General features: G+C 36.3%; 1 protein-coding gene across 1 annotated transcript in view; it reads left to right on the plus strand.

The window, feature by feature from the left end:
• The window catches only part of LOC148949811 (U6 snRNA-associated Sm-like protein LSm4), a 50010-nt gene that overhangs the window by 18147 nt on the left and 12830 nt on the right, over positions 1 to 19033 (plus strand). The window contains exons 2-4 of the mRNA XM_089093111.1: positions 635 to 676; positions 2648 to 2746; positions 7299 to 7485. Of these exons, the coding sequence (XP_088949237.1) occupies positions 635 to 676; positions 2648 to 2746; positions 7299 to 7485 (328 nt within the window). The remainder of the gene's footprint in view (positions 1 to 634; positions 677 to 2647; positions 2747 to 7298; positions 7486 to 19033) is intronic.

Here is a 19033-nt window from a genome sequence, read left to right on the forward strand (position 1 = left end):
CATATATATAGAATAACTTATCACATTCATATATTCTAAATATTAGAGGAAATTATAAATGAATTAAAATATTCCTGGAATTATAATTTTTAGTGGTTTTCAGAAAATTACTTACAAGATGAACATAATGTATGCATTGTGGAGGGGCTTAAGAGAACTTCCTTTTAAAATTGTCGAAAGAATCCCAAGGAAAATTTGAATACTTTGACGTTAAAACGCGCGTTGTTGGGTTTAATATCCCTGAACATATTTTTTTTTATTTCCCCATTTAGTGTGTGATTAAGGTGTAGTGGTAATGCTATCCCTCTTATCTGTTTTGTGATGTATTGCAAATGTGTTTTAAATAAATTGTGAAAAGGCTAAAAAAAAAATTAAGTGTCCACTATTTGTTATCATCACTTTTATAAAACAGTAGCACAGATCCCTAATCATGGGCCCCATTAGTTTTTGTATTTTCCGGGGGAACTGATTTCCAAGGAAAGGTGCCACTCACTTGACCCCTTCCCCCTGCCCTATTTTTTTTACTTGCATTTTGTGTTTGTATTGCCATTTTCAAAGTTTCGTTTTAACACCAAGGGGGAGATTTTGACACTAAAATAACCAAATTATAACTCATTTCTTTCTTTCTTTGCAGTTACCCCTGTCTCTTCTCAAGGCAGCACAAAATCATCCAATGGTAAGTAATTCAAATGATTAGCATCAATTTTCAGCGGCATGACAAAAGAAAAAAAAGAAATGAATATGACAAGTTCTTTTCCTCTGTAAGAATTTGAAATATTTAATTTTCTTTAACACACACTTACTGTGTAGAAAAATTCAAAATTTGCGGGATATGGGAAAAAAGTAATTTCAGAATTGTTCTTTTGATCATTTATTTATAATGCATTGGAAAAAAGAATTATTTTTTCTTAAACATGTCAGAATAAAGGCTAATAGGAGCAAGTAGATGATGTGAAAAGGATTTTTGCACAAAAGGTACAAACACATGGTAGTTGTAAACAAAAACAATGTTTATTCCTTTTGGTGATAGCTTTTTTATCAAGCCTAACTAAATTTTGGTGATTTTTGGGTTGCATTGCATCGATGCAGCTTGAAAACTTGATAACAAAATTTTGCCCAACATATCGCCGAATGCGATGCGGGACCCCGATATTACGATATAAAAACTCCGCAAGTGGTTATGACTCCTTATTTTGCAATTTGTCTGAAAAGCTGGAATTTGTCCATCGATCTGTTTAATTAAGAGAAGATAAAGTTTTATTTTCAAATTGGCTTGCACAAGCAAACTTTGCAAGATTTGCATTTTTTGCGAGGACAAAATTAATGCGATAAAAGTGTTAGTTAAGTCTGGTTGAAAAATGCACAAACTCAAGAAGAACAATAATAAAGGTCGGTAAACTTAAATTAATGTGATAAAAAACTACAAAATGTGTACAAACCTAATAAAAACAAAAAGTCTGTTGAAGATAAAGATTGTCGAAGGTAAGAAATCAAATAACAGTAAGAGAATATATGGATTTAAGAGGAGGTAAAAACAACTTCAAGTCGGGTTGAATATTAAAGTTCGAAACCAAAGACAGTGTAAAACTCCTCATAAGAAGACATTTTTAAAGAATCCAAAGACATACTGTACTGTTGCTCATTTATGAGGTAATTTAAAAGCAGATGAAAGAGATGACGTAAGTTAGCAAGTTTGAGGAAGATCATTGGTCAATGTGGCCATCAACTCCAGCAACTCCGTGTGGCCATCAGAACAGCTCCATGTCCTTAGAACTAATATTTCAGGGAGTACTTATACTTCATCCTGGTAAATCGCTTTGAAAATGTCTTTAGAAGTCTTTTGAATAAGTGGTTACCGGAAATTTTAAAAATGCAAATGCAAATTTGCATTTTCAAATGCAAATAAAATGCAAACTTTGAAAATGCTGAAACTTTGGAAATTTTCCATGTGAACAATGTCAGCATCCCAGTTTTAATTTTCACAAAGTAATGAAAGACAAATTGTTTTTTTTAATGAAAACTCTTTATTCGTATATTCTAATTTCTTCTCTTATATATACATATATATTTTAAAATATTTCAATGTATATCCACTTTGTATTTTAAATATAAATGAGAGAAACCGAATTTTAAAAAAATTATGAGTTATGAAGAATCAAAGTACGACAATGTTTTTGTCATACACGCTGCGTATATAAGTTGTATTTGGATCAAATTTAATTTTTGCGATAACTAAGAAACAGTTGTTCCATCGTTTGTAGTCATTATTGTAAAAATACCACATCTTGGGTTCACACAACCTTGTCTTTTCCCTAACGCAAAACCGTTCAGTTTTTAACGAATGCAGCGAACGCGCAAATTGTCTAAAGTGAACCGACGTGTTGCACCCTTTAGCATCCGTGTGTTTTTCGACGGCTCTGCTAAAAAAACGCATATATTGATCGTTATGACGAACGAACTATATCCATTGTTGTGGGAAAATGGATCCCTGTTAACCGAAGAATTTTGTGGTAAAAATAATAATTGTAAGAGACTCAGAAAATAAAAATAAAGGGGTTAAAGAGAAGCTCGTATTCTGTTACACTGTTGCCTAAACTGTTCTTTTATGTTATCCTTACAGGTTATATCTTATTTCTCTTTTTTTTAGCTTGTTGAGCTTAAAAATGGTGAAACATACAATGGTCATTTAGTCAGCTGCGATAACTGGATGAATATCTGCCTTAGAGAAGTAATTTGTACATCTAAGGTAAGTTTTTTTTCTTCTTTTTTAACCTGTATGATATGTAACCTCTAAGGTATGCATACGAATAGGATAAATAAATGAATAACTAAAATTCTTCTTTAATAGGTTAATATTGCAGTTTCTCAATGTTTTAGTAGCTTTTATCCAAAATCCCTGTAATTTGCCTAGTATATACTCGTAGCTTGTAAATTTGTTCTCAAAAGGCAGCATGCTATCTTCTCGTGTAAATTATTTTCTTTTCTTGGCACAGGGGGGGGGGGGAGTTTGAAAGTTGCAACTCACATAGGTTGGGTGAAGTTTTTCACCCAACCTATGTTTTGGTGAAGTACTGGGCGAAGTGTTTGGAAGAATTATTAATCCAAAAACCCCAAAAATTGTTGTTCAGAATTATATTCTTTTGATAGAGCTAATAAGGGGAACTAGAAATAACGACTAATAGAATTCTGATAGTTTGATATCGCATTTTTCTAATAGCAATATTCTTCTTCTTTTTTTTCAACCACGCTCAATTTTCAAGGCCATCCACCGTCCTCTTACTTAGACTCTCCAGAAGGATGCCGATCTCAACTTAAAACTTGAAAATGTTGGTCTAAAGGAGGACCTGTTTACCTTTTAGACCCCCTCCCCCATATCCACCATGCCTGGGAAAATATTCTGTTACCGTCTTTAAGAGTAGGACCTAAATTCATCTGAGACTCAGAATTTTATCTCTATGAATTAAACTTTGCCAGGATCTCCAGTGATTTATATGGACAGTGTGGTGCAAGATTTATTTATCATCTTTTGGATTTTACTCGTGGGTGATCTAGATGCAACCGAATCTAAGCCAAAAGATTCACGCATTAAAGAGTTTCTGTGACTGTTGAATTTATGAATAAGTAAGGATAAGACTTAGTAGCCATTCAGAATGAAGTCACAAGGCCACCTTCTCCTTCCCGTTCCAAAAAAAAATTCAAAAGACATAGGGAAAAAATGGAGGATTATTAGGTGGTAAAGAGGGATTTTATATGGTTTCATCAAGCTCCCTTCTCTAAGAACCTCAGATTCTCCTTCGAATTTCGCTGTATGAACCTTGGTGCTGATTTCCAGGCTATGAAAAAATTTTGACTGGGCAAAAGAATTTCCAATTTTTTCTGATGAACCTTTGACATCAGTGGTATCTGCTGCCATCTGTTAAAAGCAGTTTTCGAGACGATTTGTTTAATTCATTTTTAAAAGTAATAGAAATTGCTAAAGGACCTTTTCATTGATGAACTAGCTTTGCCTTGTATAGTAGGGATATCGCTGGAAATAAGAGTTCAGACGATCAAGAATGCAGTTTTAATGCAGGTTTCAACTGTCTTGATTGTCCCTGAAGATTAAGATTATTGCTGATATTTTGCCATGGTTGTAACCGACATTTTGGAATAAAATCAATCATTTTCGGTGACAACGTTTCTCTAACACAAGTATTTAAGTGTCTTGCATTTTCGATCTAAAGCGCTTGTGTTGTCAAACAGAAAAAAAATGACTGTTTCAGCAAACCTTAGCGTTTTCTGACCAATCAGTTCGATAACGTTGTTAGGATTGTCTGTATTAGGATTACGTGACTGTCCATTGTTAGTTAAATCGTGTATTAGATAACCCTATGGAGTCTGATGTTTATGAGGATTAATTAGGAATAGAAGATCTCTTAGGATTAAGTCGCAGAACTTGTATAGTTGAATCATTAGTGAAAATGGGAATTCCGTGGTAGTATTCTAAATGAATAAGACCCTAAGTTTGGGATTGCTCAAAATTATTACAGAGATTAAATGAAGATCAATTGTACACTCCACAGTTCAGGAACTATTTATGGATCGCAAGACGATTCCTTTTTCAAGAATTGGTGTAATTTCTGATAAACCCCCTCCCCTATTTTGAATTTCGCTGAACCCCCATCTTTATCTCTAATGGCTAGAAAGAAAAAGAAAGAAAAAAAAAACTTGCATATTGGATCATTGATTTCTATGTATATTTTCTGCGCACTTTGTGACCCTGGATTTAATTTTAAGTTAATAATAGACCAGAGATAACAGAGATAATAGACAAGGAAGTTATGATGTTAGTAGACTCCAGGATGAGAATTTGAGAGAAACTTTCCAGAAACAGTTGAATACTAAACTTGAGAGTTTAAAATTTGATAATGTGGAAGATGGTTGGAATAATTTTAGAAAAATAATTTGTGAAGCTGCTGAAGGTCTATTAGGGAAGAAAGCTAGAACTGCAGCTAAGAATATTAGTAAAAAGGCTTTATGTTTAATAGAAAGGAGAAAGAACTTGTACAAGAATTATGTGAGTGATACACCATATGAAAACAAACGGAACATAAAGACAATAGAGAAAGCACTGAATTATGACCTAAGGAGGTGTGAAGTGGAGGCCATGAATGCAATTCCCGAATATCTGCAAGATGCAGCTAGACGGAACAATAGTAAAATACTGTACTGGCACGTTAAAAAATTGAGAGGTAGTAGTCAATCCGGACTTGTCCCAGTTAAAGATGTAAATGGGGTCGCAATAAGCGATAAGGAAAAAACTATAGAGAGATGGGCTGAACATTTTGAGAATTTGCTTAACCGAGATAGAGTTACAGGAAAAAATATAGAGGAAACTGATAAAGTTTGTGACCCTTTGAATGTTAAGGACGATTTGTTTGATTGGAAGGAGTTAGCAGTAGTACTAAAAGGATTAAAAAATAATAAGACTCTAGGTGTTGATAGGATAGTAAATGAGTTTCTTAAATATGGTGGCTCAGTGTGTAGAAATAAGTTACTGAAAACTATGAATATTATTTTTGAAAAAGGGGAAGTACCTAATGATTTCAGGAGAACCTAAATTAAACCACTTTATAAGAAAGGTGATAAAAGTGAGTGTGGTAATTATCGAGGCATTAGTCTGGTCTCTGTAGGTAGCAAATTGCTTAGTAATATGATACTTTTAAGACTGAGAGATGCCTTAGACAATGTTATAAGAGAAGAGCACTGCGGTTTAAGAAAAGGTAGAGGATGTGTCGCCCAAATTTTTACTCTTAGGCTAATAATCAAGAAGTGCCCGAGTTTCCAAACACCTTTAGTCCTCAGTTTTATAGATTATGAGCAAGCGTTCGATTCTGTTGATAGAGGAGCTTTAGTAAAGGTTTTATCCTTGTATGGTATACCAGACAAATACATTAAAGTGATTAGTGCTATGTACGAGAATAACACTGCTGCGGTTAAGGTAGGAAATGAGGTTAGCAGCTGGTTTTGTATTAAATCAGGAGTTAAGCAGGGTTGTGTTCTATCCCCTTTTATATGGATTATTTTGATGGACTTTGTTTTAAGGAGCACAGGAAAGGCAATGAGAGACCACGGAATCAAATGGGGAGGAAAAAGTCTCCTGGACTTGGATTATGCTGATGATTTAAGCATCCTAGATGAAAGTTTGAGCAAAATGAATGAAGTTTTAGAGGTTTTGCGAGTTCAGGGTGCTAGTATTGGTTTGAAAATTAATGTTAGGAAGACTAAGTCACTACCAAACAACAAAAGTACGAAGAACAATAGGGAAATCTTTTTGCAAGACACAGTCTTGCAAAAAGATTTCCCTATTGTTCTTCGTACTTTTGTTGTTTGTTATGGAAAGGCAGTGTGGTCTTCGTCGCTACTAAGTCGCTAAGTCTAGGAATAAGTGAAGATGAAAAGATGACGTTGGGTAACAAAAAGATTGATCAGGTGGGCAGCTTCACTTACCCTGGTAGCATTATTATTAAGGACGATGGTAGCAATGAAGATATTAAAAATATAATAGCCAAGGCTCTGGATGTTTTTTCACAGTTAAAAAAAGTTTGGAAGAATAGGAAGATAAGTTTGCAAACCAAGATTGGAGTATTAGAAGCTACAGTGATGACAATGGTCAAATATGGTTCTGAAATATGGGCGCTCCGCAAAGCGGATGAAGATTTGCTAAATGTTTTCCAGTGAAATTGCTGATGGAGTGTTCTTGGTACACGGATGACCGACCGTATTTCAAATAATAGGCTATACGAAAAACGTGGTTCAATAACCGCTCTCTGGAAATATGATGAAAGAAAGGTTAATGTGGCTATGGCATGTTGTGCGGATGAATGATGACAGATTGCCGAAGATTGTTCTTTTCGGCCAACCATCTAGGGCTAAACGGAAAGCAGGTCGTCCCCGTCTGGGGTGGGAGGACGTCATAAAGAAAGATTTAAAGGAAATGGAAACTTCGTGGGCAGGTGTAAAAAGGGAGGCTTTGAATAGATTGGGGTGGAGGAGGAGCGTGCGTAGCTGTGTTGGCCTCAGGCGGCTTGGTGCTGCGGTGAGTTGTTAGTAGAGATTAACAGAAAACGTGGAATGGTTGCTGAGATTGGTAACTCAAAAGATTTTGGGCAGTATCAAATAAAACACTGCCTTGGAGGGAGAAAAGGACCCCCCCCCCTATCCACACACCAGTGTAGTGGAGTCATCTCCCTCCTCCCTCCATTTCATTTTTTCTTTATGTCCTTTTGATATGTTTCTCAGCTGACAATCTTTTCCAGGATGGAGATAGATTTTGGCGAATTCCTGAATGCTATGTCCGAGGTAGTACTGTCAAATATATGAGGATACCTGACGAGGTAATAGACTCAGTTAAAGATGAAGTAGTAGCTGCAAAAAAGGCGCGAATGGATGCCAAAGGAACCAGAGGAGGTCGAGGCGGAAGAGGAGGGCAAAGAGGAGGCCGTGGTAACTATTTTTGTTGTTGTTTTATCTTAGCCATTTTAAGGCAGAAATTACTTTATGATGTAAGGGCTTATGAAGTAAAGACTTTGTGACGTAAGTGTCTTAAAGTAAGGGCAAAGAAAAAGGAATTTCATTCGCAGGGAACTGCGAGTGAAAAAAAAAATAATATGAAATTAGTACCTTGTTTTCATTTCAAATCATCAGTACTATCAATAGCAGATACGAGACAAAGAAAGCATAAATAATTATTTATCTGTTGCTCTACTGAATATGATGTGTCTTCTTTTCTACCTCGTCGCTTTTTGTCTATATATTTAGTCTGTATAAAAATAACGCTTTTTGATTGTTATTATTGTAATTAATAATATAGGCTTCAAACAGATGACCATACCAATAAATTTCAAGAGACAACATTGTTCCAAAAAACGTTAAATCGATCACAAACTTTTTTTTAAATTTATTTATTTCTTTACTTTTAAGATATGATATTTATTAACAAATTGTCGATCACAATTCCAAACAGGCCAAATTCGGATTTTGGAGTCAAGTTTAGTTTTGGAGTCAAGTTTTGTCAAGTCAGGTTTTGGAGTCAAGTTTGGAGTCAAAATTTTGGATTTTGGAGCCAAATTCGGATTTTGGAGAAAGAAAAAAACAGCACAATAAATTGAAGAGAAGGGAAAATAATTTGAAAAAAAAGTTTAAATACTAGGTATAACCGTCGTTTGGAAAGGTTGGTCTGAAAAATCAAATACATAAGTCATAATGTGTCAAAAAAAATTATTAACAAATAAAACTAGTGAAATCTATAAAGATATTGAAAAAGGTCAGTCGATAAAAACACAACGAGAGAGTAAACGGGGAAATGATGTAGGGAGCAAGGAAGGGGAAAAATATTGGGATGGTTAATTGTTTTTTTTAAGTAATGTAGAGTAATGTAGCAGAATAGGGATGGTACGTGTTTTGGGGAAAATGTTTTCCGTGCAAGGGTTTAGTACTGATTTTTTTTTTTTTTTTTGGAAAAACAGAGGCACGACGTAATTCTGATTCAATCAAGCCCTTCTAAGCAGAAAGTTTGGGGCTTTATCATCTTGTTATTCCTCCCTTGATATACCAGTACATCAGACTGTACACGCAGTAGATTAGAGAGCTAACAAAGCCGGTTTAAATCCTTTTAGAATGAGAAGGTCCTTTTAGGGAGGCTAAATCTGTTACGGAGTTTAAGGAATCAATTGAAGTGTTAACTTTATGAATGATGTTTTTACATGGATGTTCCACTTGAACTTGAAATAAATCGCGACGCCAAGTAATTTCAAGGAAGACGCAGAAATTACTGGAGTTGGAGTCGGATGAAGTGAGTTGAACTTTGACTCTCCTGTCCAAGTCCAAGGTATCATGTGCGATTTTGTATAGGATTTTCATAGGGTTGCTTGTAAAGTTTATAGGCGGGTTTTTAAGACCGTTAGGCCATCGAAGAAATTTCAGCTATCGGGAAATCCCTCAGGTAGGGTGTCAGTCATAACTGAAAGAAAGGAGCTTGGAGTACTCCATTGTGGAAAGGGAGAAGATTAGACTAATAATTGGAATTGTTTACTACTTGTGATCTGTTTGACAAAAAAATAATAAAACAACCAATATTGAATTCAGGGACGAAGTTCTTGAATTCAGCTTTTCAGGTCAAAATTCAGGTGCTTTTCAGGTCAAAATTCAGGTGCTTTTCAGGTCAAAATTCAGGTACTTTTCTGGTCAAAATTCAGGTGCTTTTCAGGTCAAAATTCAGGTACTTTTCTGGTCAAAATTCAGTTGCTTTTCAGGTCAAAATTCAGGTACTTTTCTGGTCAAAATTCAGGTGCTTTTCAGGTCAAAATTCAGGTGCTTTTCAGGTCAAAATTCAGGTGCTTTTCAGGTCAAAATTCAGGTACTTTTCTGGTCAAAATTCAGTTGCTTTTCAGGTCAAAATTCAGGTACTTTTCTGGTCAAAATTCAGTTGCTTTTCAGGTCAAAATTCAGGTGCTTTTCAGGTCAAAATTCAGGTGCTTTTCAGGTCAAAATTCAGGTACTTTTCTGGTCAAAATTCAGTTGCTTTTCAGGTCAAAATTCAGGTACTTTTCTGGTCAAAATTCAGGTGCTTTTCAGGTCAAAATTCAGGTGCTTTTCAGGTCAAAATTCAGGTACTTTTCTGGTCAAAATTCAGGTGCTTTTCAGGTCAAAATTCAGGTACTTTTCAGGTCAAAATTCAGGTGCTTTTCAGGTCAAAATTCAGGTGCTTTTCAGGTCAAAATTCAGGTACTTTTCTGGTCAAAATTCAGGTGCTTTTCAGGTCAAAATTCAGGTACTTTTCTGGTCAAAATTCAGGTGCTTTTCAGGTCAAAATTCAGGTGCTTTTCAGGTCAAAATTCAGGTCAAATGCTTTTTAGCAATTGACTGGAATCAACTTAGCCAAGCCCTCCGATTTTTCTTCGATGGAGTTGAAGATGGACAAGGTAGTGGGTTCTTATATAGACTCCAAAACAGAACTGCTCCTCACCCAATACCAGTTCCTGCCTGGTGGGTTTAAGAAAGTCATAATTCACCTCTTGTCCGCTAAACATGCTCTCTCTCATTAACGACCTTACCGCTTTATGTCTAGCTTGTTAATCTCGCAGTCAAATTTCTATCTTTGTCATGATAGAAAACATGATACAAATAGAGAAGCATGCTTAGAAGCTTTCAAAAGAAAAATAATCAGTTTTTAAAAATTTATTTCTTTATTTATGAGATTAGCGCAAAGGAGAAATTCTTATAGCTCTAACCTGATTGGTTATTGGCTCTTGCATTGTAACAGAGAACGGTTATGCAAGTTCAAATATGTTTGAGTTCTATTCCTTTAGAGATTTTTTTTTTTTAAACTTCTTTTTTGGAAATCTTGGTTTTCAACTATTTCAACGACGCTGCGAATTGAAAATAGTTTGATGGGACCACAGTGCCGGACTGCCCTTTAGTTCTTAGCAGCTGCTCCTGAAGTATTTCGCAACAGTGGGGCAAAAATAGAATCCAGGTATACTCCCTGGACAGATGGATTATTTTATCCATATATCTGAAATATTTTTGGATTTGTGAGTGCATTATATCTAATAACTCAGCAAAGGTTTTCGTAAAAAAAACTAATTAAAAAAGGAAAATCAAATCATATTTCAGATACAACATAAGTCAAAATCTATTTGAAAACCATTTAAGTTGGTAAAACTTACCCAATTTTGAAATAGATAAAATCACCCAAGAACCTGAACTCAGAAGTCAGGCTCTCTGAGGGGTAATTTTGTAGATTTTTGAATATAATAGAAAAAAATGGACAAGGTGCAATGCAAAAAAACATAAGAAAATATTTGTTACCAGGACCAACTAGACAAAATATTGAAATACTAGCCAAAGAGTCTACCGGATGACATGCATGAAAAAGAAAAAGCAATCTTAATGTATAACTTTTTTGTGAGATTCAGTGAAAAATTGCTCCTCCTCCCCACCACAAAATTTGCCTGACAAAATTAATCCCCACCCTCAACAAAACTGACCCTGAAAGTTTTAACTCGATCTATAACTTTGAAAATGACTATTCACAAAGATAAATGATCCCCACCTTCCCTTTAATTGAATTCTTTCCCTATCTGCACGTGTAAAATAGTCTGATGTATAAATTTTTTCACCACAAATACAACTTTTACCAGAACAGTTATTAATCAAACAGTTCGAGGTAACGAACTTTAAGTAAGGAGCGACCCGGCTCAATAGTAACCGAAAGTCTAAAAAAAGGAATTTTGATACCAATAGATACATCAAAAGAATCAGATTTTTATGCTGATTTTAAATATATAAGTTTCATCAAGTTTAATCTTACCCATCAAAAGTTATGCCTGAGAAAATTTGGCTGATTTTCGAAAAAAGGGAAAAGACCCCCTAAAAGCTATAGAACCTTAATGAAAATTACACCATCATATTCAGCGTATCAAAGAACCCTACTTTAGAGGTTTCAAGCTCCTATCTACAAAAATGTGGAATTTTCCATTTTTTGCCAGAAGAAAGATCACGGATGCGTGTTTATTTGTTTTTTTTTTGTTTTTTTTTCCCAGGGGTGATCGTACCAACCCAGTGGTCCTTAAATGTCGTGGGTGGGCTCATTTAAATGGAAATTATAAGTTCTAGTGCCCTTTTTAATTGACAAAGAAAAATGGAGGGCAACTAGGCCCCCTCCCACGCTCATTTTTTCCCAAAGTCACCTGATCAAAATTTTGAGATAGCCATTTTGTTCAGCATGGTCAAAAATATGATAAAAATGTCTTTTAGAATGACTTGATCACCCAAAGTCCCCAGGGGGAGTGCTGAAAGCTTTGAACTTTACTCAATGTTAACATATAGTATTGGTTTTTGGGACGTATACAGACTTTTTCCGAGGAGATTTTTTCTGGTAGGTGGGGGAAGGAGAGGGTCGGGGGTTATATGGAAGGATCTTTCCATGAAAGAAGTTTTCATGGGGGAAGGGATATTGCTATGAAGGGAGTGCCGGATTTTCCAGCATTATTAAAGAAAAAGATCAGGAATTAAATAAAAAAAACAAGTTTTTCAACTGATCAACTGATTGTGATTAAGAGGTCATTTTTAAAGAACTTGAAAAAAAATTAGAACTATAGTTTAAAGAGCAGGGTATTGACTAGGGGGCGAACCCCCTAATATACGTGTTAAAAATTTATGAATATAGAAGTTCGTTACGTAAGTTAATTATAAGTTACGTATATTTATTACTAATAAAAACGTTCGTAAATAAAATTAAACAAGTTTCGAGAAAGCCATTTAACCAAATATAATATGCAAATTTTGTTTTAATTATTCATGTACGGTGAGCCAAAATCAAAACCTGCATTAATTCAAAAACGTTCAAAAATTAAATAAAAAAAACAAGTTTTTTAACTGAAAGTAAGGAACGACGTTAAAACTTAAAACGAACAGAAATTATTCCGTATATGAAGGGGCTGTCCCCTCCTCAACGCCTCGCTCTTTACGCTAAAGTTTGACTTTCTCACAACTCTATTTTTTTAAACAATAAAAAAACTTTAGCGTAAAGAGCGAGGCGTTGAGGAGGGGACAGCCCCCTTCATATACGGAATAATTTCTGTTCGTTTTAAGTTTTAACGTCGTTCCTTACTTTCAGTTAAAAAAAACTTGTTTTTTTTATTTAATTTTTGTCTGAAAAGACCAGCATCAGGGCTTGGAGTAATGATGTGGGAATCTTGTGTTAGCCTATCTGAGCATAACAACATAAAATGAATACTCATTATTGTTTTAGCACGGCTCAATGTAGGTACATATACAGGAGCTTTTCGCATAGGGGGGGGGGGGGGTAAACGGAGGCAGTCATAAAAAGCACAAGACAGACGAATTATATTGAAATTTTTGTGAAGTGTGGACAAATAATTATGAAAATAATTTTATTTTCTGATATAGACCGTGCCCCTTAACCCTCACCCCGGGGTCTGTACCTTGCTTTACGAAAAAAAGAAAAACAAAAAAAAACGGTGTTCTCAAACCAAATGCCGAAGAAACGTTCTTGTAGCTTTTAAAAAAAGCTCCGCTAAGTTGTAGGATTATTCCAGTAAGATATTCAGTTTTGTGTAAATTCATTTTTTGTGTTTCTTAGGCGCGTAAGACATTCAATTTTATGTAAATTCAGTTTTTGTGTTTCTTAGGCGCGTAAGTTATTCAGTTTTGTGTAAATTCAGTTTTTGTGTTTCTTAGGCGCGTAAGATATTAATTTTTGTGTAAATTCAATTTTTGACTTTCTTAGGCGCGTAAGATATTCATTTTTGTGTAAATTCAGTTTTTGACTTTCTTAGGCGCGTAAGATATTCAGTTTTGTGTTTCTTAGGCGCGTAAGGTGTTCAGTTTTGTGTAAATTCAGTTTTTGTGTTTCTTAGGCGCGCAAGATATTCAGTTTTTGCGTAAATTCAGTTTTTGATTTTCTTAGGCGCGTAAGATATTCAGTTTTGTGTTTCTTAGGCGCGTAAGATGTTCAGTTTTGTGTAAATTCAGTTTTTGTGTTTCTTAAGCGCGTAAGATATTCATTTTTGTGTAAATTCAGTTTTTGTGTTTCTTAGGCGCGTAAGATATTTATTTTTGTGTAAATTCAGTTTTTGACTTTCTTAGGCGCGTAAGATATTCAGTTTTGTGTTTCTTAGGCGCGTAAGGGGTTCAGTTTTGTGTAAATTTAGTTTTTGTGTTTCTTAGGCGCGCAAGATATTCAGTTTTTGCGTAAATTCAGTTTTTGACTTTCTTAGGCGCGTAAGATATTCAGTTTTGTGTTTCTTAGGTGCGTAAGATGTTCAGTTTTGTGTAAATTCAGTTTTTGTGTTTCATAGGCGCGTAAGATATTCATTTTTGTGTAAATTCAGTTTTTGTGTTTCTTAGGCGCGTAAGATATTCATTTTGGTGTAAATTCAGTTTTTGACTTTCTTAGGCGCGTAAGATATTCAGTTTTGTGTTTCTTAGGCGCGTAAGATGTTCAGTTTTGTGTAAATTTAGCTTTTGTGTTTCTTAGGCGCGTAAGATATTCAGTTTTTGCGTAAATTCAGTTTTTGACTTTCTTAGGCGCGTAAGATATTCAGTTTTGTGTTTCTTAGGCGCGTAAGGTGTTCAGTTTTGTGTAAATTCAGTTTTTGTGTTTCTTAGGCGCGCAAGATATTCGGTTTTTGTGTTTTTGATGCGTAATATATTCAGTTTTATGTATTCGCATGCATACATAAAGAGGTTTCCCATAAACAATTGTTCTTACTGACTCCACCAGTTGCATTTATTAAATTTGCTCCCCCTTGTCCACCCAGTACATATGCAGTAAAACCAAATAAAAGCCAAATTGTCGTCTTAACTTTTCCACACTATGAGGTCACTGAGCTAGTAAAGAGGGAAACCACATCCCATTGTAACAGGAAATTTAAAAATGCATTAGAAAAACTTTAGTGGAAAAATGTGTCTTTCAATGCTGATTCAGGAATGGGAACTATTATTTCAGTTCGTCTTAAGAGTAAAAGTTCATTGCGAAAATAAGTTAATGGGAATTTCGCAAAACTGCTTGAAACCCTTAAAAAGTGACCCCGGATCTAAATCAAAAGTGCACCAAAAGTAGAGAGCTATCTTATACTCCAGGGGGGAGTCCTTATATGGGCATAGAACCACGTGGTTTATGGTTTTTGTCACTGAGAATGAAAAAACAGTATTTTTCTCACTTGAAAAAACAAGAATTTTGTCACATTTATGTCTGTTTTTATTGTTTTTGTCAGTGAGAATTTTAAAAACAGGAACTTTCTCACATTTTTGTATGTTTTTATGGACTTTGTCAGTGAGAATGAAAAAACAGGAATTTTCTCACATTTTTTATGTTTTTATGTTTTTTGTCAGTGAGAATTTGAAAAAACAGGAACTTTCTCACTGAGAAAACCATAAACCAAGTGATGCTGTCACGAGTCAGAACACCTGTGCTGTCGACCTCAATTCACCTATCGTGAATCAATAATTCCCCTTAGAAACAACAAATTAATTTTCCCTTTCTTGACAGATCAATCAATCAATGACATCATCTGTCAGACTTTAAAAATTTTCGCCTAGAAACATTTCTCCAGGAATAGATCCAAAATCATTAATGTCTTTGCCACGGAAACAGCTCTACTGGTCGAATTCCAAAGGATATTAATAACCCAAGGCCATGGAAACAATTAGGCAAGAAACATCTTAGCGATGAATTGTTTTAGCGCGCGAGAAGGTTTCATATTAATTTGAAATGCATTAGTACAGAGATGCCAATAACAAAGGAACACGCTGAATTTGCGTTTAGGGATTATTTGAGCGAAACCGTTTTAGACAGGTTATGGAACTATTTCAGCGAAACAGATAGAGACATTTTAAAAGAAGATTTTGGAAGAGGTTTTGAGTGTGGTCGTTATAATACACAAGTTTCATTTGAACAATGTTGTGAGGTCCTCTACCCCAACCCCAAAGGGTTCCAATCCTCCTACCCCAACCCCGAAGGAAGCCCCCGGTCCTCAAAAGCCCCCCCCCCCCAAGCTCCCAAAGGCCCTCCACCGGTCCCCAAATGTCCCCCAGGCCCCCAACTGCCCCCCGGACCCTCAAAGACCCACCAAGCTCGCAAAGGGCCACCGGCGCCCCCAAAGGCCCACCCAGACCCCCAAAGACCATCTCCGGGCCCCCCAAAGGCCCATCGAGCTCCCAAAGGACCAACGGGGTCCCACAGGTCCTCCACCGGCCCCCAACTGCCCCCAATGCCCTCCCATGGTCCTCAAAGGTCCCCCGGGCTCCCAAAGGACCACCGGCGCCCCAAAGGCCCTCCACCGGTCCCCAAATGTCCCCCAGACACCCAAAGGCCCACCCCGACCCCCAAATGCCATCCCCGGCCCCCCAACCCCCAACCCCGCGCCCCCAACGGCCCCCCCCCCGCCCCAAGGACCACCGGCCCACAAAGGACCCACAAACCCTCAAAGGCTCTCCCCGAACACCCGTCTTTCGTTGATGTGAGTTGTCTGAAACCTATGATTTGGGATGTGTAGTTTGCTACTTCAGGCTTTTCTGAGCAGGATTTCTTAACCATTCGTAGGTGTGTGTTGACTGAAACTTATGATTTGTGATATATAGTTTGCTTTTTGGTCTTTTCTGAGATGGATTTCTTAGTCTTTCATAGGTGTGTGGTGTCTGAAACCTGTGATTTGGGATGTGTAGTTTGCTATTTTCGACTTTTCTGAGCTGGATTTCTTAGCCTTTCATAGGTATGAGTTGTCAGAAAATTATGAGTTGGGATGTCTAGTTTGCTATTTCAGGCTTTTCTGAGCTAAGGTTTGCTAGTATTTCGTAGGTGAATGTTGTCTGAAACCAATAGTTTGGGATGAATAGTCTGCTATTTTTGACTTTTCTGAGCTACATTTCTTAGTCTTTCGTGGGTATCTGTTGACTGAAACCGATGAATTGTGATATGTAGTTTGCTATTTTTGACTTTTCTGAGCTGGATTTCTTAGTCTTTCATAGATGTGTGTTGTATGAAACCTATGATTTGGGAAGAGTGGATTGCTACTTTTGACTTTTCTGAGCTGGATTTCTTAGCCTTTCATAGGTGTTTGTTATCTGAAACCTATAGTTTGGGATGACTAGTTTGCTATTTTTGACTTTTCTGAGCTAAGGTTTCTTAGTCTTTTATAGGTGAATGATGTCTGAAACCTATGATTTGGGATATGTAATTTGCTATTTCCGACTTTTCATAACCGGATTTCTTAGTCTTTCGTAGGTGTGTGGTGTCTGAAACCTATGATTTGGGCGGTGTGGGTTGCTATTTTTTTTACTTTTCTGAGCTGGGTTTCTTAGCCATTCGTAGGTGTGTGTTGACTGAAACCTATGATTTGGGATGGTTAATTTTCTATTTCCGACTTTTCATAACCGGATTTCTTAGTCTTTCGTAGGTGTGTGGTGTCTGAAACCTATGATTGGGAGGTATAGTTTGCTTTTTGGACTTTTCAGAGCTAGGATTCTTAGTCACTCATAGGTGTTTGTTGTCTGAAACTTCGAGTTTGGGATGAGTAGTTGGCTATTTCAGACTTTTCTGAGCTAAGGTTTCTTAGTATTTCATAGGTGAATGCTGTCTGAAACTTATGTTTTGGGATATGTAATTTGCTATTTCGGGCTTTTCTGAGCTAGATTTCTTAGTCTTTCATTGGTGTGTAGTGTTTGAAACCTATGATTTGGGATGTGTAGTTTGCTATTTTCTACTTTTCTGAGCTAGGTTTCTTAGCCTTTCATAGGTATGTGTTGTCAGAACATTATGATTTGGGATGTGTGGGTTGCTATTTCAGGCTTTTCTGAGCAGGATTTCTTAGCTGTTCATAGGTGTGTGTTGTCTGAAACTTATGATTTGGGATGTGTAGTTTACTATTTGAACTTTTCAGAGCTATGATTCTTAGTCCGTCATAGGCGTTTGTTGTCTGAAACTTCTAATTTGGGATGAGGAGTTTCGATATTTCAGGCTTTTCTGAGCTAAGGTTTCTTAGTCTTTCATAGGTGAATGATGTCTGAAACCTATGATTTGGGATATGTAAATTACTATTTCGGGCTTTTCTGAGTGGGATTTCTTAGTCTTTCATAGGTGTGTGTTGTCTGAAACCTATGATTTGGGATGGGTGGATTGCTACTTTTGACTTTTCTGAGCTGAATTTCTTAGCCTTTCATAGGTGTTTGTTGTCTGAAACCTATAGTTTGGGTTGACTAGTTTGCTATTTTTGACTTTTCTGAGCTAGGTTTCTTAGCCGTTCTTAGGTGTGTGTTGTCTGAAAACTAGGATTTGGGATATGTAAATTACTATTTCGGGCTTTTCTAAGCTAGATTTCTTAGTCTTTCATAGGTGTGTGTTGTCTGAAACCTATGATTTGGGATGTGTGGGCTGCTATTTTTTTACTTTTCCGAGCTGGATTTCTTAGCCATTCATAGGTGAGTGATGTCTGAAACTTGTGATTTGAGATGGTTAATTTGCTATTTCCGGCTTTTATTAGCTAGGTTTCATAGCCTTTCATAGGTGTGTGTTGTCAGAAAATTACGATTTGGGATGTGTAGTTTGCTATTTGAACTTTTCAGAGCTAGAATTCTTAGTCCATCATTTGTGTTTGTTGTCTGAAACCAATAGTTTGGGATGACTAGTTTGCTATTTCAGACTTGTTCATTTTGAATTTCTGTCATGAAATGCAAGAGTTGGAAAATTAGGGTCTTAGTCCACCAGCTCAGTATTAGGGTCCCAGTTCACCAGCCTAAACGATGGAAATTCACTAGCTCAGAATTGGGGTCTTAGTCCACCAGCCTGAATGGTGGAAATACACTAGCTCAATATTGGGGTCTCAGTCCACCAGCCTGAATGGTGGAAATTCACGATCTCAGTATTAGTGTCTAACTCCACCAACCTAAATCGTGGAAATTCACTAGCTCAGAATTGGGGTCTTAGTCCACCAGACTGATTGTTTTAAATTCCCATTAGACGACAAAAAACTTGCACACACACACAAAAACTAACACACACTCACACAATATTACACACACACACACACACAAACTTACACACACACACACACATTAAAAAATACACACACACACAAAAAAATACACACACAATATGAAAATTACACACACACACACACACACACAAAAACTTACACACATACACACACACACACACACAAACTTACACATTCACACGAAAACTAACATGTACAAAAAAAATAACAATAACAAAAAAAATTACACACACACACACACACAAAACTGACAAACACACACACACACGAAAACACACACAAACACCCAAAAAAATACACACACACAAAAAATAACACACACACACAAACACGAACAAAAAAACATACAAATTAACACAAAAAAAACTCACACACACATGCACAAAAACTGACACACACACACACACACACACACAAAATTACACACACACACACTAAAACTAACACACACACTCAAAAAATTACACACACAA

The sequence above is a fragment of the Artemia sp. Qi Xiang Cuo genome, chromosome 8 (assembly GCF_049724085.1).
Source record: "Artemia sp. Qi Xiang Cuo chromosome 8, ASM4972408v1, whole genome shotgun sequence".
NCBI lineage: Eukaryota > Metazoa > Arthropoda > Branchiopoda > Anostraca > Artemiidae > Artemia > Artemia sp. Qi Xiang Cuo.